The 22292-nt window shown below is 46.9% G+C and overlaps 1 protein-coding gene across 2 annotated transcripts in view; it reads left to right on the top strand.

The window, feature by feature from the left end:
- Positions 1–22292, top strand: part of LOC104558389 (unconventional myosin-Id) — a 110484-nt gene that overhangs the window by 31913 nt on the left and 56279 nt on the right. For both annotated transcript variants that reach the window (XM_062016519.1, XM_062016520.1), the window contains 10 exons: positions 12819–13027; positions 13849–13942; positions 14611–14776; positions 16116–16169; positions 17081–17176; positions 18147–18263; positions 19138–19341; positions 20456–20601; positions 20688–20802; positions 21476–21646. In XM_062016519.1, the coding sequence (XP_061872503.1) occupies positions 12819–13027; positions 13849–13942; positions 14611–14776; positions 16116–16169; positions 17081–17176; positions 18147–18263; positions 19138–19341; positions 20456–20601; positions 20688–20802; positions 21476–21646 (1372 nt within the window). The remainder of the gene's footprint in view (positions 1–12818; positions 13028–13848; positions 13943–14610; positions 14777–16115; positions 16170–17080; positions 17177–18146; positions 18264–19137; positions 19342–20455; positions 20602–20687; positions 20803–21475; positions 21647–22292) is intronic.

Below are 22292 nucleotides of genomic sequence, written 5' to 3'. Positions count from 1 at the left end.
ACATCAGAGATGTGTTCAGAGGACCAAGAGGTTAAGCACTACTGGCTCAGTAGCCACAGCTGGGGTGGTTTTAAATCCTTTTTTGTGATATTGAAAAGAATTGTCAAGAACCTCCTTAAATTCCCTTTAACCAACTGCTTCTGTTTCCTGGGGTTGGTTTCTTTTTTCCTTAGCCCTAAATGGAGTCAGGGCAGTCTGGCATAACGTGTGTGGAACTGACAGGCCTTTTTTTGCTGCATACAGTTTTCCTTTGAGATGACCTTTAAGCCTTGTGTTGGTTGCATTTCCATTTAGGGATCCTCGAACTGTTCGATGTTATTGGGGTGGGAAGAGGCTTAGATAAAATCAGGATTTTGAATGTTTGTTTTCTGATAGTAAATTTTCTTCTTGTGTGTCCTCCAAAACTCCATACAGAAAATATTTTAGACTAGACAGCTTTCAGAGAGGTGGGAGCAGCTCTCGGGGTGGGAAGGACCATGGTGACACACCGAGCACTGCAGCAGGCCACTGCTAAGGGCTGGTGCCCTGCTCATGTCCTGCTCAGCTGCAGCAGGAGAGAAAAGATCTGGCACAGAAAATGTTCTGTGTTCCCTAAAGTGTGCTGGAGACACGAGATTTCTCAAGATCCTGGACACAGTTTAAGTTTTGGAGAAACTGTGCCTTAGTGCAGCAGCAGGGAAGGTTCTGCAGAGCAGCTCCTCCCTGGGTGTTTCTTGACCTGTTCCTCAACACATTCCAGTTCTGGGAAAGCAAAGCTTGAGGACAACTAGATTGGATCAGGAGCAGCAAAGGCTTTTGCACCTTGGAATTTCACATTAGTGTCTAATCCTGTCTTAGAAACTTCCTTTTCCTCTTCTAAAGTCATTTTATGATTTGTACCAAGTGTTCAGATGATGTTTCACTACTGTGTTGAACATCTACTTTTGTCCAAGTTGTCTCCAAGTTCTCCAGCATCCCTGTCCATCCTGGTGAAGGCAGTCCTGGGCTCAGCTGCTCTCTTTGCAGCCAAGGACATCTGCTAAGAGGCAGCTCATCTCACCCAGCTTGCTCTGTCTGTGCTCCTTGACCCAGGAGGGCATGGCAGGGGCAGTCCTGGAGAATGCTCTGGCATGAAGCCTTTCTGGGAGATCCTCCATCTGTGAGGTGGCATCAGCTGTCATCTTAGGAAAGGTCAGATTAGTATTAGATGGTCAAAATCCTTGTCATATATTTACTAGGGGTTTATCAGGCACTAAAGGATGAACCAAGTCAATGGGTTGCTGACAGACCAGCTGCACAGACCTTGAACAAGCTGTCTGAGGGGCTGATCTTCAAAGTGAAGCCTCGTTTAGCCCACAAAATGTTCCCCAGGCTCAAGGATGCGGTGGGAGGAAAAAAATAGAGGAAACAGAGATGGTTATTATGATGAAGTTTGTGGTTTGTGGAAAGATAGGAAGTAAAGTTTGACTTGTTTGAACTAAAAGTGGAAACAAAGCCCCAAACCTGAGCAGATGGAGTTATGCTTTTTCTCCCTGCAGCCTTCCTTTTCCCTCCACTTCTCACTCCCCCCTATCCTCACCAGAAAAGGGGAAGTATTTAAGGAGTAACAGTGGTAAAGCAGCACTAGGTAGAGGGGAAATTGTGAGCTGTTGTTGCTGTCTGGTCACACAGGTTGATTGGTTTGTTTTGGTGTTGGCAGAGGCCATGCAGGAATCGAGTCCTGCAGCCTGCTTTGGCTGGTGGGACATGTATTGTTCTCTCGTCCAGAATCAGATGAGAGGTTTTCAGGGTGAACTGCCTCTTCAAGTGGTGTTAAACTGCTTTGGATCCCTGGTCTGTCTTCCTTGAGGTTACATCAACAGATTTGGACTAAGGAAAGGATTTTTCTTGTATCAAGTTACTGGCCAGTTTAGGAGGGCTTTTGCATGGAACCGCTGGCATCGTCCCTGCTGAACTGTCATTCTGGTAGGGCTCAGGCAGAAATTTCAGTATGCAAGCAAGTAGCTTCAAAAGATGAAGCTTGCTTGCATGAGAGAGAAGTAGAAGAAATAATTAGCTGGCTTTTATCTCCTCTGACCTGAGACTTGGAGAGAAAAGAAGATTGTGTGCTAATAACTACCCTTATTTCCTGGTGTTTGCTTATCAGCTTCCCTGTGCACCACAGCAGCAACTTAGCAAGCCTCTGGTTTTAGTGCAGGTAGGACCTTTTCCCTAACTGTTGATGCAAGCCTGTGCTCCAGATAAAAGTCCAAAGGATGGGTGCTCAAGAGGAGTGTAGCTATCAAGTGTCAGATTTCTTTGTTCTCCTTCTCAAAGGACAGAGATGCAAGCAGGAAATAACTCAGCTTTATTTCTTTTCCTGTAAGTCTCCCTCAGATACAGTTTAGGAGGAAAAGAGTCATTTCATAAACACATTCCACTCTGCTTTTGACAAAACCAGGATTTGTAGTAATTTTGTTGGCACTGCATGAAAGTGCTGTGAATGAAACACTTGAACCCTGTCCTTATCTCCAAGGCCATCAAACCCTTTCACTGCATCCCAAAGCTAGAGAAGCATTTTCTGACTGGATTGGAGAAACCATCGTTTTTATTCATTAGATTCGGTTAGAAGAGCGTCTGCAATACTTGCTGGGAGGAGCCTTGGGTAAATATAAACCTTAAAAGCTGGGTTTGAAGGCCATGGAAACACTGTGTTCAGTGTGGATGTGTACACACAAGTACTGCAGCAGTGACTGTGCATTACAATGCATTACATATGAAAAACACAAGTAGTAAGAGTTGTGTCTGTTGTGGGTTTCAATTCCTTCATTGATAGTGTGGAAAAACAGGCTTCTGCTTGAGCCACATCCAAACAGAACTTCTTCAGATAAGAAAAAGCCACTTTGGGGTGAGGATGTCAGCTTTGCTGCTGCTTCTTATCATACAAGCATGGGTTTTACCTGGCTGTTATAGAAGTGAAGCCGTGACACGTGTGTGCTGATGTATAATGGGTTGCTGGCAGGTGCCTGAATGTGTGGATTGCCAGTGCTTTCCAACTGAGAAAGCAAAATATGGTGAGGAACTGGAAGCACTCTGTTGTTTTCAGAAGTCCTTGGAAAAGTGGTGATAGATCAATTTCCCTCGTGTGTTACTGCCCGCTGGAGGAGAGCTGATCTGTGAGCATTGCTACCTTTCTAATTGTTAGTAATTCACTAAGATCACTTCACCTGTGCAAGCCTTGATGCAATACCTGGTCGTCTCTTCTGCAGCAGGGAGGAAAGTGAGAAGGAGAACGTGAATCTCTTAGCTTAAACCATAGAAGAACAACAGAGTTTTTCTAATAGATGAACCACACATCTATCTTTGTAAAGCTGTCAAGAGATTGACAGTTTGTGACTGCCAGACCTGTTGATTCCAAGCGTGTTTCTCTGTGTCCCATTGCACTGTGGTGCTGTTCTGCAAGGGCTCAGCAGCTGATTGCTCCTGGGAGGAACAGGGAAACATGCTGTGTTTGGAGGAGGACCTGTTGTAGCTCTGAACTGTTAATTAAACTCATTTCTAAAACTAGTTTCATCTACATAAGGCTGATAGCAAGATGCACATGAAAACCTGTGCTGCTGTTCATGGAAATCACCATTGCTTTCAGCCATTAATTGAAGCTGTAGCCTGGGAGTCTTGTTTGGCAGAGACCTGAGGGGGGGTGATTTCATGCAGCTCCCTACTTTAAACTGGGCCAGTTGCCTTGTTACTTGTGTCCAAAATGAACCTGATAATCCCAAAAATGAGCAGCAATGTGGTTTTGCTCTGTGCTGCTGGTTTCAAGTGGGTAATTAGATCTGCCAAAGCTGAGAGAGTGCACTTGACCGCCACTCAAGACTTGCAGTAAAGAATTAGTGGCTGAACACTTTGGTTATTAAACTTTTTGATAAACAGTGTCTCATTGCTCTGACTTGTGGTGCCTGTAGCTAAGGCTCAGCACCTCACACACTGTACTTTCCAGAAGCAGGAGCCTGCCTGAATTCTTGGGCTGAGACATTGTCTGAAAAGATGCTGTTTTAAATAATTTCCCAGGGCTCTGAATTCCATGGGCCTGGAACCAAAACTGCGATGGCATGGGCAAAGTCATCTCGACTTGTGGAGGAGCTGGAGCCACTTTACAGGTTATCTGTGTCTGAAGTGGCATTTGTGCTCTGTGCCAGTGTGATTTGAGCAGCCTCTCAGCTCGGGAGTGGGAGCTGTCCTAACAGAAAATATGTCACAGCTATAAGAAGGAAATGAACGCAATCTTTCCGGTGAGAACTTCAAACGATACAGCAAGCAGCACCTACATCAAGTAATCTGCTTGCAGAGTCCAACCACTGCAGTCCTTTCCATCTTGCCAGTGTTCCCTTTCCATTATCGTTGTTTAACAGTTGGCACTTAGAAGCTCACTCCTTCTGCAATGAGTGATGAATGCACAGCTAACAGCACTCCTCCTGCTCAGAGCTTTTGCCATTCAAAGAATGCAATTAAGAATTGCTTATCTTGCCTGCCCTACCTTGCAATTCCATATCCACCAGGATGTTTGAAGAGTTCCCTGTGTCTGTGTGTGTCCTTCTCTTCCCTTCTGCCGGGTCAGTCACGCTCGTGGCTTCCACTGCAAGTGCTACACTTGGCTGTAGTAAAAAACTCCTTTATTTCTAAACCAAACCCTCTGTAAAATATTAGTTGTTATTTAACTGGAAGAACAAACCCTGTGTGTTTACTGGGTGTTTTCAGCACACATACTTAGTCTTGTTTCTATAGGGCTTGAGAAATTGTCTTCCAGGGCAGGTTCTTGCTAATGGGAGAGAGACCGAGAGCTGGTGAAGAGAGGATTTTGCTGCACTTGTGGCTCAGGTTGCTGTAAGGTAACATCAGGCTTTTCCAATGTGCAACACAAAATAGAAGTTTAAAAGTCCCACAACAAACCTGAGACAAATCTATCACCAAGAAGCTGGAAGCTTTTCCTGACTTGACATGCTTTCAAAGAGCAGGAGGAAAAGTCCGTCCTTTCGACCTGAGTGTGACGCTCACGGACTTATTGTGTTGGAAAACATTTGCTTTGTGATTTGCAAACTTAGTTTTCCTCCATTTCCCTCCATTGCCTATGGCTCTTTCTTCATCTTAGCTGGTTGTCCTGCAGGGAATGGCTTGGGGTGAGCAGGATCAGGGCCGTCCATCATTGTCCCTTCAGTAGATGTGGCAGAAGGGAATCTTTGGCAAAGGAGCTGGATGGGCAGCTGGAGGTGGAATATCTTCATCTGCTGCTTTGAGACTCAGCAGTTTGTCTGCTGAAGCCCTTAGTTAGTAATCTAATGTGCTGCTAGGACAGTTTCCATGCCAAACCACAAGAGCTGTGAAGTCACAATATGCTGTAAAACACATAAATGCCTAAAGAAGCCTGCCTGGCGTTATGGCCAGAAAGCAAACAGCCCTGCTTAAGGAGTTTGGGTGAGATGGTGCAGCTTGCTATAACAACTCTGAAAGAAACTGTAATTATGCAGCAACCTTAGGCCATGTTTGTGCAGTCTTTTTGCATGATTAGTTTTGCAGGATTTGCCTGACCTGTGTTAGTATAAGACATCTAGTTGTATTTTAGATGTAACATTACCAAAGGGCCAAGCAAGCCTTTTGGAGTGCTGGCTTGCAAACTGTGCATTGTATCTTAATACTGCAAGATGATTCTTGGGTTTTGAGCCCTGTGCTGAAACAATGCTGTATTGAGGAGACTCCAGCAGCATTCACACATCAGCACTGGGCATGAGCTTAACAAATGCAGAATATTCCTTTCCAACACAACAATGAAGCATCTGAACAACAGTGTTTCATAGCCAGCTGACTGCAAAAAGTCTCCAAGCATCTACAGAGAAAACCTGTGAAACACTGTGATTGTACCTTGCCACCTGGGCTTGTGGAGTAAATAGAGGTGTAGGCAGACATCAGTACAAAGGTCTGTTAATTGTGCAGTGTACACAGAAGATGGTAGTGTGTGCAGTGTAGTGTGAGAAACAGATGGCTCAGAAAATAAGATAAGTCATCATCAGTACAGTTGCTGACGTGGCTTCAGGTTATGTTTGTTTGTAGAAGGATGCTGCCATCTCAGAGTCAGCAGCAGTGATGGGAATGGGTTTTGTGTCCTGAAGTTGCTGGAGAAGTTAGGAGCAAGTAACAGGGTATCAGTCATGACCTTTGATTTTCTGCACATGTCCTGATCTCTCTGTTGGGTTGCAGGATTTTATAGTTGCTTCAGCATCAGAGCGTTGCAGAGTGCATGCACCACTGAACCAGGGCCAGGCAATCGGGCAGGGCCTTCCGTTGAGATAAGGTTGGGGTAATCACAGTGTGCCAGGAGAAGATGGGCACTGGGTTTGGAAAGGAGAGGTGGTGGGTGGAGGCAAAAGTACCTGAATGTTGTAGCGTCACAGTGGAAGGAGCGTAATGGATCGTGAAGTCAGGTGCTGCTCAGTGCAGGGAGCCAAACCTCAACACATCCATACAGCAAGTTCAGCAGTACCCAGCGGGGCTCTCTAGTGCTTGGGCTGCTGCTGAAACGCTCTGCCACGGCTGCTCCCTCCCCTCTGAGCTTCCAGCTCCAAGCCTGTGTTGGCCAGGGTGAATGACTGCCATTTTTCTTTTGCATGGGCCTGTGTAGTCTGCAGTTTAATTACTTCTGGCTACCTGGCAAGATGATATTCATCTACCCTTGGATTTCTAGAGTGATTGCTTTCACCTTTTCTTGCTCCACGTTCTCTCCTGTGACAGGCTCTAGGCTGTCCTGCTCACGTGCTCCAGTTGGCTTCACGTGTGATGGCTGCAGATAAAAGAACCTACCTGACTTTTGAGCTTTCTTTTACTGTCCTTTTATAGATGTGTTTTTATTTGGCAGATTAAATAGTTACAAATTATGGATAGATGGCTTTCTGCTGTTGGTTGCTATCCCAAGCCTGTTCTCCTCTTTCCTGGTTAGATACAGGATCAGAGGGTAATTCAGCCTCAAGGGGTCATTCAGGGCAAGGTCCTGCTCAAGGCAGAGTAATATGATTATTGCCTTTGGATTGTACAGTGCTCCAGCCAGACTTTTCACGTGGAAAGGGGGAGTGTGTTTCTCTGCTCTACACAGAGCAAGCTGCTTTCTCTCTACCTGTGCTCCACAGCAACTTTCTCATGTGTGGATTGAAATAAAAATACAAAGTGGTGTTGGCCCTGGAAGCCTTTCAAAGAACTTCCTTCAGTCTCCTTACCTCCTTCAAGTCTGTTTGAGCCTTCTGCTACACTTCTAGAAACGCCAGGAGAGCGTTTGCAGCGCTCCCCAGCCGAAGCAGAGACAGCTCAGGCTGGCTGACGCAAACACAGAGGAGAGTTCAGTGACTCCTATGTTTAGTGGTTTGGCACTTTTTCACTGCAAGGTTAGGGCTTTAAGGAGAAGGATTTTAATATTATTCCAGTTTCCAGCTAGCCAGCCCCATTTCCCAGCTTTAGGCTTCCTTCAGCGTTCGTTAGAGCTAGCTTAGCATCCAGCTGCCCTTTCCCCCAGCCCTACCTACAGGGTTTGCAAAGCTGCAGAGATGACTCAAGGGTCAGCAGTGCTGGGTCTGAATCACCCTTGTCAAGGTACAGTCAGTTTGAGGAAGATGTGGCATCAGTCACTCATAGTTTACAGTCTCCTTTTGAAAAAGCAAATAGTCCCATCATTGCAAAGGAGGCTTTGAGCCTTATTTCCAAAGCTGACTGTGAAAACTGGAGATGAATGAGGTATTCCTCCCCCTGCCCTTTCTGCTCCCTCCATACAGGAAAGGAGTGGTGCAGAATGTGTGCTGAATGGCATTTCCTATGTTTTTTTAAGCTGGCAACATCTGAAAACTGAATCTGTGCAGGACAACTGTGAGCACAAATTTCACCTGCACGTTAAAGGGACTTAAACTGCACTTTCCCCAGCCCTCTGGATGGATCAAACCATTGTAGACGTGAATATTCAGGATGGTGACAGACTGGGATTGTTTTTCCTAGCACAGGGAGGTAATACTGACTGGACAGTTGTTTTGGTGTGTTTTCCCAAGTGCTGCAAGGACATTTTCAGTTTAGTTGTGCCAAGACAAGCCCAGTTTATCTGAGCTCTCTTGTGATGAGGATGATTCGCTATGATACAGTTTATGAGCAATCCACTGAAGGCTGGAGAGTCATTCTTTCCTGCTTGACAGCTGAGTTTATCCCGAGATTTACCTAAAATAAAGCCTGTAAGCACCGAATTCTCAGTGGAGAGACCTGGTATTGCATGTAAAAGGCACAATTGTCTTGCACAGGCTGAAGGGTGCTTAAGCAAAGTCTTCTCCCCATGCACAGAGGAGGAAGGGAGAAAAAGCAGCACGCTCCTTCTAACTGTTTCAGCTTGTTTGTGCTTTGGAGTGAATTAATGAGTTGGAAACAGATAATAGTTTAAAACCGTGAGCTTTTATTCTTTACTCTTCAGTGGTACTGGGTTAGCTGTGACTGTAGCAGGAGCTGATGCACCTGTAGCACTCCTGTATCTCTCCTGAATTACTTGCCTTGGCTTTTTCTGTTAACATTCAGTTAACAGGGAGCAGGAAAAGCTGAGCTCAAGGAGCTTCACTGAGTACCTACTAATGTGAGAAAGCTTTAGCACATCAGCCTGTATGGAAAGCAGAATATGATGCCAATCTGTGACCAAGAGTGAGAAAAGAGTAGTTCCAGATGAGAGAAGGTCTTTTCCCAAGAGAAAATGGCCCATAAATACCAAGAGCTACACTTTAGCTCTCTTAAAGTAACAGACAATGAGATGACTGGTGACTTGGCATGGTTTTTCCAGCAGTTGCTCTGCTCCTTGCTATCAGACAGATGGAGGGAAAGACTGGCAAAATGTGCTTCTGAGGAGCTGTTTCACACCCCAGTGAAGCCCATGTGGCCTCCACATGGTTATCTCGGAAGGTATCCTGGGTTCTGGAAATAGCGCTGAGCCTGGGATCCTGACCACTTTGGGCTTATCTTTGGGTACAGAGGAGGTACCATGTAAATGATTAATTAGAAATTGCCTTTGGAATTGGAATTGCAGCGTGTTGAGTGGCAATAGCAGGGCAGGGTGCCTTTGTTGAACAGTCTGCATTCTGCAGATGTTGTTTTGGAGTAGGGCTTCCAAGTCTTGCCAGCTAACTCTTTTCTTTATTTGTTCTGAGTGCATTTGAAGTTGCATCATTTCCTCGGTAAGAACAGTTTTATTTTTGACTGGAGCGTTTGTCAGGTGGGAGAAATCCTAAATGTGAGTGCTCTCTGGTGGTGAAGATCTCTGCTTCCCTTCTGGGCTTGCTGCAGTGTTTTGCAGCCAGCTGGGTGTGAACACGGGATGTCTGCACTTAGGGCTCGTGGGCTTTTTTAACTCCTTAAACACAATGAAACAGAGTAAGAGCCTTTTTCTTTCCTTGTCAGTCTTTCCTAGACAGGAATTCCTGTCCCTTTCAGTGATTTCTATTCTGTGACCTACTGGTTTCTGTCTTCTCACTGTCAGTCAACACTGTCGTGTTTTAACGAGGTAATAAAAACCAGTACAAAACCCTCTGGTGAAAGAGCTGATGCTCTCCACAACACACCACACCACCCAAGGATTAAACAGTGACTTTCCTTTTTGGCTGCTGAGCTCATGTTAGGTGCCAGAGCAGTAAGTGGAACATTCAGAAGACAGTGATACAGAAATGATTCAATTAACACCACTATGGGTAAATGTTTTCTCCTCCAAGCTGCAGCACAAGGTGAGGTGATTTTGATGCTGCATACAAGCCAAGGTTTGACTCTGGGAGCAGGTACAGGGCTTCCTTTTATCAAGTGTGCCATAGTTTGCTCTTAAGAACAAAACTCCACTCTGTTATCTGTCATGTTGATGAGCTTTCCCTTGATGGGTTGGATGTTGATGAGCCTTCCCAAAAAGCACCACCAGCTTCCTCCTCTGCTTGTGTGACCTCCCCTTGCAGAAGAATGGTGAGTTTAACACAGCTTGTACCTCCCCTTTGGGCTGCCATCTTGGTTGTTTTCTTAAGTTTTTTGTGAGTTCTTCATGGGTCAGGAAAACCACCAACCTCCCAGCAAAGCAGTGCAGCTAGGAAAACAGCCACTGCTGTTCTTGGCCTGCTGCTGTGCCGAGCTGCTCTGCCTGATGAAAAGAGGCTTTATCAGCAAGGAGGGGTAAGCAGCAGCGACTCCTTTTAGCAACATCTAAGCACAGCTCTGGAATTTTAGCTCCAGTGCTAAGAAGTAAAGAAAAATGAACAGAGAGGTGACTGGGGCTGTCAGTTGTTCATAAGCTCTGTATCCTTAAAGCCAGGCTTGAGAGCTGCCTGTTTGTCAGGCCTGGAGGTGGATCCTTCTCCCTCATCTCCATCTGCCCGTTGTCACCCAGATCGAAGACACAACTCATCAGAATCTAGTAAAACCTTTGGAAACTTGCCTTCAACACCAACAGTCATCTCTGTGGCCAGGCAGGCAGTGTGTCAGACTGGGACACTTCTGGAGCTGAGCTGTGCCCTGGGCAGGGGGCTGCACAGGCAATGCTGGATGCCAGCAGGAGCTGTGCCCTGGGCAGGGGGCTGCGTGGGTGCCAGCAGTGGGGCGGCTGGCTGAGCCCAGGCTGCAGGCTCTGCTCACCACACAGCCAGGGACACTCAGCTGTCAGGGCAGGAAACTGAAACTGTGCTCTGCTGCTGGCAGTTTACATAATTCATTGATGGAGGAGGAGGTCAGAGTATTGGGTGCTGTGGTGGTGTCTTGGCACCGACACTTCAGTAGAAATGTCCTTTTTTTTCTTCTTGGCAGCTAAAATAACCCCCCTTAACCTCTCAGTGCTGACCACCAACCCTCCAGCCCAGCATCTGATGGGGCTTCAAAACTCATCCAGGAACTGCTGTATCTTGGTTGTTCCCATGAATAGTGCTCAGTGGTGGTGATGTGCCTGCTGTGCCATGACTTCTGGGGAGCACACTGGATGTTCTCCTCTGGGCAACTGTTTTGGATGGCCCAGCTCCAGACAACTGGGAAGGATTCTGCTGAATTCAATGTCCTTGTAATGGTTCCCATTACATATGGATGTCCCAGTGTGATTTGATCTCCTTATAGAAGCAGTGTTGTGTGTGTTTGGGTTGTTTTAAGCTCTTCCATGTATACGTGGAGCCTCTTGTGTGCTCCCAAGAGGGCAGACAATGAGCAGCCTGGTGGAATCCAGTCTCCCTGCACCTACATGTGTCTTTAGCCAGTTTGGTATCTTCCAGATAACACAATTCCCAGCTGTTTTGTGCTTCAAAGAATTAAAATTAGGATGGCAAACTACAAGGACTGGGTGTGTCTCTAAGTCTAAGAACTCAGCTGTGGTTCTGCACTCCCTGTCCATCACCCATCATTATTGCTGCAATAGCTGCTGATTATAATGGCCTTATCGTCCCCAAAACCCTTTTGGTAGCTTTCAAACAGCACGTGTCTCTAAAATATAGCACATCTGCCTTTTCAGCTGATGTTGTGGGAAATGCATGTCAGGACTAACTTCCCTTAAAGCTGAGTGCAGGAACGACAAGAGGTTTTGCTGGAGTTAGAGGCAGAAGCACCTCTGGAACGCGGCTGTGAGAGTCTATTTCTCGAGGTGTTCATTCCACCTGCTCAAATCGAACAGTGCCAAGGTGCTGCAGCAAGTGTTCAGGGGAACAAAAGCAAATGTCAGGCCTTGTCCCCACGTGGGGATGGTGATGAATTCCGGAGAGGAGGGCTACAGGTTGCGCCGCGCCCGGCTCGGCTCGGGACGGCCCCGGAGCTCTCTAGAGATGCGAGGCTGCCATCTAACGTCGGGAGCTGGGACTGCAGGACGGGGAACGCTCAGCTCCCCATCTGCTGCCGTCCTTTTTCCTCCCGAGAAGCAGATGCTGGCTGAATTCCTCACCGGTTACTCTGGAGCTCCTGTGCTCCCCTGCTGTCCATTAAACGTCCATTTCTTGGGAAACAGGTTTTAACTTTTGATTTTTTAACAAATATCAGTTATTTTCTGCCCTGTTTGAGGAAAGGACCCTAAGGACCAGAGAGGGTGTAGGAAAGATGTGATTTAGGGTTGTTTTCACAGGTTCTTAACAAGCTTTCCTCTGGCTCAACAGCAGTGATGATATCAAAGTCCTGTCCATCGAAATGGCTGGAGTGGAAGCTAACTGTGAGAGCTGGAAGGCTGTCATTTGCTTCTTGGTGTGTGTAGTTGTTTACTTTCTTGCCAATATGATTAGAATGGCTTCAAAACTGCTGCTGCTCTGGCCTGAGCTGGGTCTTGGACAACTCCAGGATGCCTTTAAATCCCCTTTCGGAAGCATCCCCTTCACGAGGGTGTTTGTGAGCCCATCACAAGCTCACCTTTACTCACTGTCAAATGTAGAAGCAGTAAATGATACCAACTGAAGTCTTGCTAAAGAGGATCTTAGAAACCATTTGTTTCTGGCAGCATGTCAATGGCACCAGGAATATGTGAATATGCAGAGAGGTGGCTTGATTGCATCAGCAGAGGTTTGCTGTACCCAGAATATGGTCAGTGTTTGGAGCTCAGGGATCTGAGCGGTTGTGTGTCTGTGAGTGGAACAGCAGCAATGTCCTTTGTAGGTGGTAAGATTCAAAGCTACCTCTAGTCCTTAGTCCTTTTAAGGTCACATGTCCACATAACAAGCTACCAGTCCTCATCAGGGGATGTCTGGAGCCAATGTGTTGTTGACATGTTTCAGTAGGGTGATGGGTTGAAGAGCCCACCTGCTGAAGTGGGCACCTGGGAATCCTGGGCTTGACTAACGCCCTTTCTGCCTTTTGTCTCCTTGGGGTAGGTTTGAAAAAGGACGGATCTACACCTTTATTGGGGAGGTGGTGGTTTCCATGAATCCTTACAAGAACTTGAACATCTATGGGCGAGACGTGATTGAGCAGTACAAGGGAAGGGAGCTGTACGAGAGGCCTCCTCACCTCTTTGCGATTGCTGACGCCGCTTACAAAGCCATGAAGCGACGATCCAAAGACACCTGCATTGTCATCTCAGGTAAGCTGAGAGGGCTTTTCCTGCTCAGGAACACTTGCCTTTGTGATTTGGTTAATGACAGCAGTTTATAAGAGAGTTTCATTCATCTTAGAAGTGCTTGTTTGCATTTGAATCTGTGTTGGAGACCTTCAGTGAATTGCTTCTTACCTAGGTCAAGAACTGGTGTTGGTCATTACCTTCATCTGTGCAATAACTGTGAAGTAACGGGAGCATGGGTCCCCTGCTTGCTCTGCCTGTGTGAGCTGAGCTCAGGGACAACAGTTCCTGGCTCTTTTTGGAGAACTGCTGACTTTTGTCCCAGAGATGACTGGCCAGTGTTTTGTTCTCTGTTTGGCTGGCTGGCCTGATTGCTTGTGGTGGCTCTAACAGTGGGAGCAGGGCCTGTACCATGAACAGTCACTGTCTGGATCCTGGCACTTTGTTTCCTTGATGTTCCCGTGCTTCAGCAGCTCTGAAAGGCGAGAGACTCGAGGTGGTGTGTTGAACAGTGGCCTCTTGTCCTGCAGCTCCCAGCACTGCTGCTAGCCAAGCCTCTGCATGCCTGTCTTTCTCCTCTCACAATATTCCTTTTGATCCTCTGTGTGCCAGGCCTTCTACCGCCACGTGAAGTCTCACATGGTAACTGCTTCTAAGTCAACACAGCAGCAATGATCCAGCAGGGCTGTGGCTATATTTAGGAAGTATTCAAAGTGCACACAAATCAGATTGCTTTAAATAAAAACCCACCAGACACTGTTGGGGTAGAATGAAGGGATGCTGTTCAGTGATTTGCTTTGATTTCTTTTTGCTCTGAGCTGTCACCTTTGTATTTATACCCTCAGGTGAAAGCGGGGCTGGGAAAACTGAGGCCAGTAAATACATAATGCAGTACATAGCAGCCATTACCAACCCTGGTCAGAGGGCTGAGGTGGAAAGGTAAGGGCTTTACAGAAAAAGGAGGGAAATAGGTTTGTTCATGGATCTTTTTCTGTGACCTGTGGTCTCTTATACTGATTACATACCCGTTTTACAGCATTTACCTGACTTGTTCAGGTGCTGCTTTTGCTCTGGGAACTTTGCACCATTGATTACAAAAACCATGCAGAAAAGTTATTCTCTAAGTTGGAAAATAAAGCCAGGATCTAGAAGTCGTGTCTGCTGTGGCAACCTGCCTGAAGTACATGTGTGTTAGAATGGCACACTGAGTGCAAGGAGCATGTTCTGTGCCCTCTCAGGCTCGTGTGCTCCTGAACTGCAAAATGTGCCTGTCAGGCCTGGAGGAAAGGCTTCTGCTGAGGCAGACTCAATTCCCACCCTGACACCAGTGCTGAAAGTGACTTGCAAAAGAGTTCAAGAAATTGGTTTCAAAACTTAGCTGTGTAAAGGAATTTGTGATGCTGCTTTGGTCTGTGATCCCCATTTGCTGGCCATTAAGGAGCCAAACAGCTCCCAGCCAGTTCCCGTGGGGTTGCTGATCTCACACACGTGTGCCGAGGTGTCACCAAAGGCCATCACTGCTCTGCCTAACGTTTTCTCTAGAAATGCATTAATGTATTCAAGTCTGGACTTAACCCTGCTCTCTCTTCCATTTATCTGTGCTGCAGAGTCAAGAACATACTGCTGAAATCCAACTGTGTGTTAGAGGCCTTTGGCAATGCCAAGACAAACCGGAACGACAATTCCAGCAGGTTTGGAAAATACATGGATATCAACTTTGATTTCAAAGGAGACCCCATAGGTGGCCATATCAACAACTACTTACTAGAAAAGGTGAGCTGCCCTTGCTTCTAGAGGTAGAGGCTTTTGTGGAGTTACTTTTGTAATGTGTGTGGTAAGTTTTCCTTTCAAAGAACATCAGGAGGTGGCATGTGAGGGCAGAGCAGCTCTCTACATCAATCTGTGTTACTCTAAGTAGCTGAAATGCTGCTGAAGCACTGGCAGTGCCCAGTTAAACACCATTGCTTCCAGAGCTCAGCACCTAAGGGACTGGAGTTACTCGAAAGCTTGTGCATATATAGGTGTGTGTATGTTTATCCAGAGTGAGAGCTGAGGTTAATTTAACATGTGCAAAACTCCTTTGTTAAAAGGTCTCGGTGGTGAATAAAAGAAGAAGAAATCTGTGTCTGTGAGTGGCAACAGGATGCTCTAGAAGTGTTAATCTACAGTAATGACACAGCCTTGTATGATCTTTTACTAACCTTGCCTCTATATATTCCGAGTGATCCTGAGCAGAATGACTTTTGTGTCATTGGGTGGTGGCTTATAACAGGAGAACATGTGAAACTAGAGAAAGCAGGCATGGTCTGTTAACAGCTCTCGTGATGTGAGACACGTGTCTGCCTTCAGACACCAGTGATTACGAGGCAGTGACTGCAGGGCAGCAGGACCACATGCCTCATCACTCTCCATAGTTCAAACTTGTGGGGTAAAATAAGGATATGTTGCTTCTTTACTGAATTTCTTCTGTATTTCACTTCATTTTTGGGCGTGTGCTGTCTTACACTGATTTGGAATGAGTGCTCTGAAGATGGAGCTGTCACTTGCTCCCTAAAACAATGCCCTCATGTTATAGCAGAGTGTTTGATTGTACAGGGTTGGGTGCTGTTGGTCAGCCTGTCCTGGGGTTGAAGAAGTGGTTATTGTAAAGCTCTAACTAACAGAATCATTTGGGTTGGAAAGGATCTTTAACATCATTGAGTCCACCCATGGCCCTCAGCTCCATGGCTTTGCAGTATCTCCAGGGATGGGGCTCAGCTGTGGCCCACACAACGTCTGTTTGTAGTCACAGAGTCCTGTTTATTGTTTCTAGCAATGAAGGAACTGCTGAGCTAAAGTGATGTTGGGTTTGACTGCCATGCATGCTGCCATGTGGCACTCCTGGTTGGAAGTAGGACATTGCAGCTGTTACACAAGCTGCTCTTTTTGATTATAGACTTCAAACTCCATGGTCACACCCACAGATAATAGTGTTCAGAACAGATTTATTGTAAGCTAAGGCTAGTTTGCAGGTGTCCTAGCAGTGGTGAGCTGATAGTTTGGTGTGTAAGGGGAGGTGCTGGGGAAGCAGACTGTCCACATTCAGAAATCCCTGTGGTTTGTTTCCCCACAGTCTCGTGTGATTGTGCAGCAGCCAGGAGAACGAAGCTTTCATTCTTTTTACCAGGTTTGTATTCATCTGCTGAAACAAATGTCCTGTCTCAAGTTTCCCAGCCATGATAGACAAACTCTATAGAGCTTTCACCCTCTGGTGTGTTTGCCAAGGAGGTGCATCTGGGGTCAGCTTAGGTTCTTTAGCTCTTGGAATAGACCTGCTCTGGGGAATAGACCTGCTCTGGGGAAGGAGCCTGGGAAGATTTGTTTTCTATCCTGCAGTCCCAAATTACTACATTTGTAAAGGTAAAAGGAGAGTAACTAACTAAACAGCCCTGGTAGGATATTGGACTTTGACTCACTGTTTTATCTGTAGTAAGTCTAATCTCTCTATTTTCTCTTGAGGCCTTTAGTCCATATGGAAGTAATTTTATCACACCAAATTGACTTTCGTTTTCTTGAGAGGATTCCTTTGGATGCCTTCCATATTGTTGGGTGGTTCCCCTGTGTGTCCTTTAGGGAAAATGGTCAGCCTGTTAGTATAACCTTTATTCTCAGTCTTGCAGTGAGGGACACGTAGGTTGGTTTGGTTTTCCCTGCCTCAGTACTCCACGATGGCACGTCAGCACTGATCTCATGAGTGTGGCAGTTCCCTCTTGGGAAGTGGCTGTGTATGGCAGAGGTCAATGTGCTTGCCAAGGCACATCTGTGACATGTCATAGATGTAAACATGTCTGGGCTGTGAAGAGGTTCAGGCTTGTTTGTAAGCAGTTGTGTCACTCAGACTGTCACTGAGGCAAGCCCTTCCTGCTGGTCACAGCCCTACAGCCACGCAGACGCTGGGTTTTGCACATGTTCTGCTTGGGACTCCAGATACCACAGCACTGATTTCATCTTTTGCTTGTCAAGCAGATGAGTGAGAAACAGGAAAAGGAAGGATTTTATGGTTTGGATTCACCTTTTCTCAAACCTCTTTTTGCACAGCTCCTGCAGGGAGGTTCTGACCAGATGTTACGTTCTCTACATCTGCAGAAGGATGCCTCTGCTTACAACTATATCTGTCCTGGAGCACAGATAAAGGTGAGGGTGCTGTTAATGACTGAGAGGTAGCTTGTCTTAAAGCCAGCAGGAGCTGAGGGCAGGGTTTGAGATGAACATGGAAAGCTGACACTGATGGGCTATTTTTAATGGAGTTTCTGGCCCTAGAAGACAAGTGTATTTGTACCTGTGCATACTGCACTTGTGGCTGCTCATAGAAAGCAATCAAATGTAGCAGGAGAGATATCACCCATGTTAAATGCAGGCATAGATATTTGACACGTTACCAGTGGCAGCCTCTTCATGCTTCATAATGAGCAGCTTCAGCTACTTTTCAAAAAGCCATAAGGGCTCATTTTTTTGCAGCAGCAGGAGCATTGAAGTTACTGAAGCATTCATTCTTCATATCTGAGTTCCCTTCAGATGGGTCTCTGAGCAGGAAAGAAGGGAACAAACCCATAAAGTTTTTAGGTCAACAGGATCTTGAATGTATTAAATACACCTGGAGATGCCCCTAATGTTGTCCCTCTGCAGCAGACAAAAGGCTTCCTGATTTTTAATTGCTTCCTTCAGAAGCTCTTTGTCAAACAAACCCACAGACCATCTCAGCCAGCTTTAGCAGTTTCTCTAGAAATGTGCAGTGAAAGGGAAGCTGGATGACTGGCAAGAAAGGTGGTGGCCAGCAATTTACTGCTGCTGCTTCTGCTCAGAGGGTCTGTGACTGCACTACCTGGAACTTTGGATTGTTTATGAACTGCTTCTACCCTTCCACAACACTGGTTGTGGTGCTGGGCTGGGTTTGTGTATGTCGTTGCTGGCAGTGTCCAGGTGTGTGTGACACGGGGCTCAGCACACGGCCATGTGGCATGAGGGAGGAGAAACCTCACGCTGGTGTCTTGCATCTGAAAAATGCCAAAGTGCATCTGTCTTTCCATGGGCTTGCAGGCTCTTTGCTTTCTCACTGTTAACTTCCATCAAGCCCCTCATGTTCCAAATGTGTCTCTGCCCTCAGTGCTCCATCAATGACGGCGCAGAGTTCAAAGCCGTAGCTGATGCCATGAAAGTGATAGGCTTCAAGCAAGAGGAGATTCAGACTGTCTACAAAATTGTGGCAGCCATTCTTCACTTGGTAAGCTGTGTGCCTGCTGGTATGAGGAGGCTGCTCTTCAGGAAGGGTCAAGCACCCCTGTACTTCCAGCAGCTGTACCTTTCCTGCTGCAGAAGCAGTTAGATCTGTTGGCTAGAAAGGTGTGCACACAAGTTTACAGCTTCCAGGAGTGGGTGAAGTTTCTTAGTGTAATAGGCCAGTTCATGATGGAAGAGCAGCTTTATTCCTGCATGTTCCAAAACAGAGATTTCACTGGTTCTGGGAGCTGTCAACTGTTCTGAACAGGAATTGTTTTGCTTTGGCAGTGTCTTGCTATCCTCCTGTCCCCTTTTAGCCTCACACTTGCCATCACCACTGTGGTTTTGCTGGAGGGATGATACTTCACTTCCTGGTGGAGTCTTGAGCACAGCCAAATACAGGAGACCTGTATTCAGTAACAAAGCTGTGTGGTTGTGTTCTGCCAGTCCAGGACTGTCACCAGTGCAGACATGTCAGCTTCCCTACAATATTGCCATCACCTTAGTAGGCAGGAGCATTGCAGTAAGAACTGTGGGGATGAAATGCTACATAACACTTAACTTGTGTGCTTAATGTCATCACCCTCTGCTAAACTCTGAAGCTTGAGACAGTCTTTGGTGAAACCTCTGGAAGGGTTTGATGTCATTTTTGTCCCAGAAGCTGAGGTGAACCCTGAGCAGGAATGCTTTTGTTTGAGTCAGGCTTTGCTGCTTCCACTGCTGCTGGAGCTTTGTGGGTCTGTGGATACACAAGGCCCAGACTCCACAGTGTGTGAGGAGACCTCGACTCGATAGCGAGGGGCATGGGGTGAACTTGGGCAGTACTGATTCAGAGTCATCAGAGACTGAGAAACCTAATCTCTTGCTACTTGTTGCAGGGGAACTTGAAATTCTCTGTGGATGGTGACACACCTGTAATAGAAAACAGCAAGGTCGTGGCTGTCATCGCAGACCTGCTGTCAACAAAGGCTGACATGGTGGAGAAGGCTCTGCTGTTCCGGACCGTAGCCACGGGCCGGGATGTCATTGACAAGCAGCACACTGAGCAAGAGGCCACCTATGGCAGAGATGCCTTAGCAAAAGTGAGTTTCAGTTTCCTTTCTCTGCCTCCAGTTTTGTATGTGACAGGAACCCTGGTGTATTTGCTTTTGCCCTTTGGTTGAGTTGTACTTGGTGCAGCAAAGAATGGTGATGCCCAGCAAAGGCATTCAATAGTGAATTGCGTTCAACACTGCACATTTCTCAGGGCTCAGGTCCCAGGAGGATCCCTGCCTGGATCAATAAGTGTGCTGCTTGCTGAGATGTCACAAGGCAGTACTTTGTGCAGCTGTATTGCTGAATGTGTGAGTCCTGTGCATGGGGGGATTGCAGAGCAGCACCATCCCTACCCTTCCTGGCTGTGACACAGCACACATCACAACCAGCAGTGGAGAGGAGGGAGCTGCAAGCCTGGCTTGCTGGCATCCTGCAAGAGGAATACATGGTACAGGGCTGAATATTCTGCAAAGTATTGAACAGTTAAACTGAAAGAGTAGAGAGTGGAACCATAACATTTGGAGCTCAGGTTGGAAACCCTAAGTGCTTGCTTTCTTTATGAAAAGTGGAGAGTGATGACAAGAGGAGTGACAATTGTCCCTCCTTTGCTAAAGAATCAAATGCTAGGGGAAGAACAGATGAAGTTACAAAGATCCTTGATTATTAGCTTGCCTTTTCCCCTAAGTTTTTATGTTTGCACATCTTCACAACATGTTTTGAACATGTAGTCTTCAAAGATACCTGTGCCTACAGATCCTTTTCTTTTTGAAAGGTGAACAGGAGTATTTTACTGCCATTGTGTTCAGTTGTTTGGCTTCTACAACCCACCTCTCACTTGCTCTTCAGTATTGTTCAGTAACTCTCAGGAATGGAAGTTATTAGGCAACTGAAAAGCAGACTGGAATGAGATGAGGGGAAGCACTGTACCCAGTGACCTCCCTGGGACTGACACTTTGTGGGAGTGAGTTTGGGAAGAATGAAAAAGCAGTTTTCATAGACTATTTTCTTCATCTTCATCTGCTCTCTTTGAGCAAAGGGTTCTCTTCAGCTTTGTGTAGTTAGGGCAGCATCTTGGATTAGGCTTTGTGTTCCCCACGTGTTGCATGTACCTGCAAGAGCTGAGGCAGGTGCAGGAGCTGCTCAGTGTTTGTGTCCTGGCAGGCGATCTACGAGCGCCTCTTCTGCTGGATTGTCACTCACATCAATGATGTGATCGAAGTGAAGAACTATGACACCACCATCCATGGCAAGAACACGGTCATTGGCGTGCTGGATATCTATGGCTTTGAAATATTTGATAACAACAGGTGAGCTGTGGTGTTAGAGCCCAGTGCTGTGCCTTCTCCTTTCCCACACACATCCTCACCTTCTCCTTTTTCTTCTGTTTGTACAGTTTTGAGCAGTTTTGCATCAATTACTGCAATGAAAAGCTGCAGCAGCTCTTCATTCAGCTGGTTCTAAAGCAGGAGCAGGAAGAGTACCAGCGAGAGGGAATCCCCTGGAAGCACGTGAGTGGTTGGCAGGGGAGGGAGAGGTTGGTTTGAGGTCAGTGTACCGGCAGAAGGGCCAGATCTGAAGTTGCTCCCCATGTGGGCTCCTGTGGAAGTTGACAGGACATCTGTGTCCGTGTCAGCTGTGCTGTTTGACCTGCTGTCTGGAAATGGGGCTGTGGAAGGGGCTGAGCAAGTATCTCACGGCATTCCTTTGTTTGGCATGGCATGGGAAGTGACTCCAGGCGTGAGTTCAAGCATATTGTGACATCCCTGTGATGCCACCCCCAGCACTGAGTGTTTCTGTTCTGAGAGGTTATGGATATTGTCAGGTTGGAGATATTCAAATGTAAAACTCTTGGGTTTTGCTCTTGGGATTCCCTGTGTAACACCAAGATGCACAGTTCTCACTGGGCTGACTGCACAGCTGAATTGAAGAAGACATTTTATACTGCAGTCTGTAGCAGGTGGTTTTAGCAGAGGCCTCAAGATTCATGTGAGCTGCCTGACAAATGAGAAGAGCAGCTGGAAGAGCAGCCTGCTCCGTTTTGGTTTAGTGATGTGCATGTTGAAAGCCGATTGCCTCTCCCGTTGAGCAGCATGTCCCGCTCTCTGTCCCTCAGTGGCCAACACTGCTATGCTCCTTTTCACTGGCCAAGGTCACAAACAGGCCCCTCGTTGTGCTTTCCAGATCGATTACTTTAACAACCAGGTGATTGTGGACCTGGTGGAGCAGCAGCACAAAGGGATCATTGCTATTCTGGACGATGCCTGCATGAACGTCGGCAAGGTGACGGATGAGATGTTCCTTGAGGCTCTCAATAACAAGCTGGGCAAGCATGCTCATTTCTCCAGCAGAAAGGTAATGGGCTCCTTCCTACCCTGGGTGACCCCTTTTCCGTTTTCCTGAGGCGTGATGGAACGAGGAGAAGGACTTGCAGGGTGGCCAGGGTTGGAGCCTGAGAGGAGCCCTCAAGGCAGAACAGGCCGTGTGGGCTGGGTTTGGCTGAGGGCTCCGTGCCCGGCAGAGGGAGCCGAAGGATGCCCAATGTGGGATCCGTTTATTCCAGGCACAACAGAAGCCGAGCTGCTGCTTTGCCATAGTGTGATGTCATTTGGAGCCAATCGATGTGTGCTTCGGCCACACGTGATGTTCCTGCCAGGCTGCTCTCCTACACGGTGACAGGGGAATTGTTCACACTTGTGCACTATTGCAGCGCTGTGGTCGTGGCTTTTCATCCTCACTGGCCTCAACCCCTGCCCATCTCACTCTGGACCTGTGATCATCCAGGCCCCTCCACTTGCTTTGCTTTTGGTACAATGTACAAGTGAAAAGGCTTTGTTTGTTTGTTCCTCACAGCCTGATTAATTTGAGCATCTTTCGTGCCGAGTAATCAAATCAGAGCCTTTAATTTATTGATGTCTGTCTCCTCTGAGGCGGGGTTTGAAGTGCATCGTGCTGAAGGCTGCTCCCCCCTTCCCCCCCAGCCCAGTGCAGCGCTTTATGT

This window comes from Colius striatus, chromosome W (assembly GCF_028858725.1).
Source record: "Colius striatus isolate bColStr4 chromosome W, bColStr4.1.hap1, whole genome shotgun sequence".
Lineage (NCBI taxonomy): Eukaryota > Metazoa > Chordata > Aves > Coliiformes > Coliidae > Colius > Colius striatus.
Note: the sequence above shows the minus strand (reverse complement) of the source record. Positions and strands in the feature narration are given on the sequence as shown.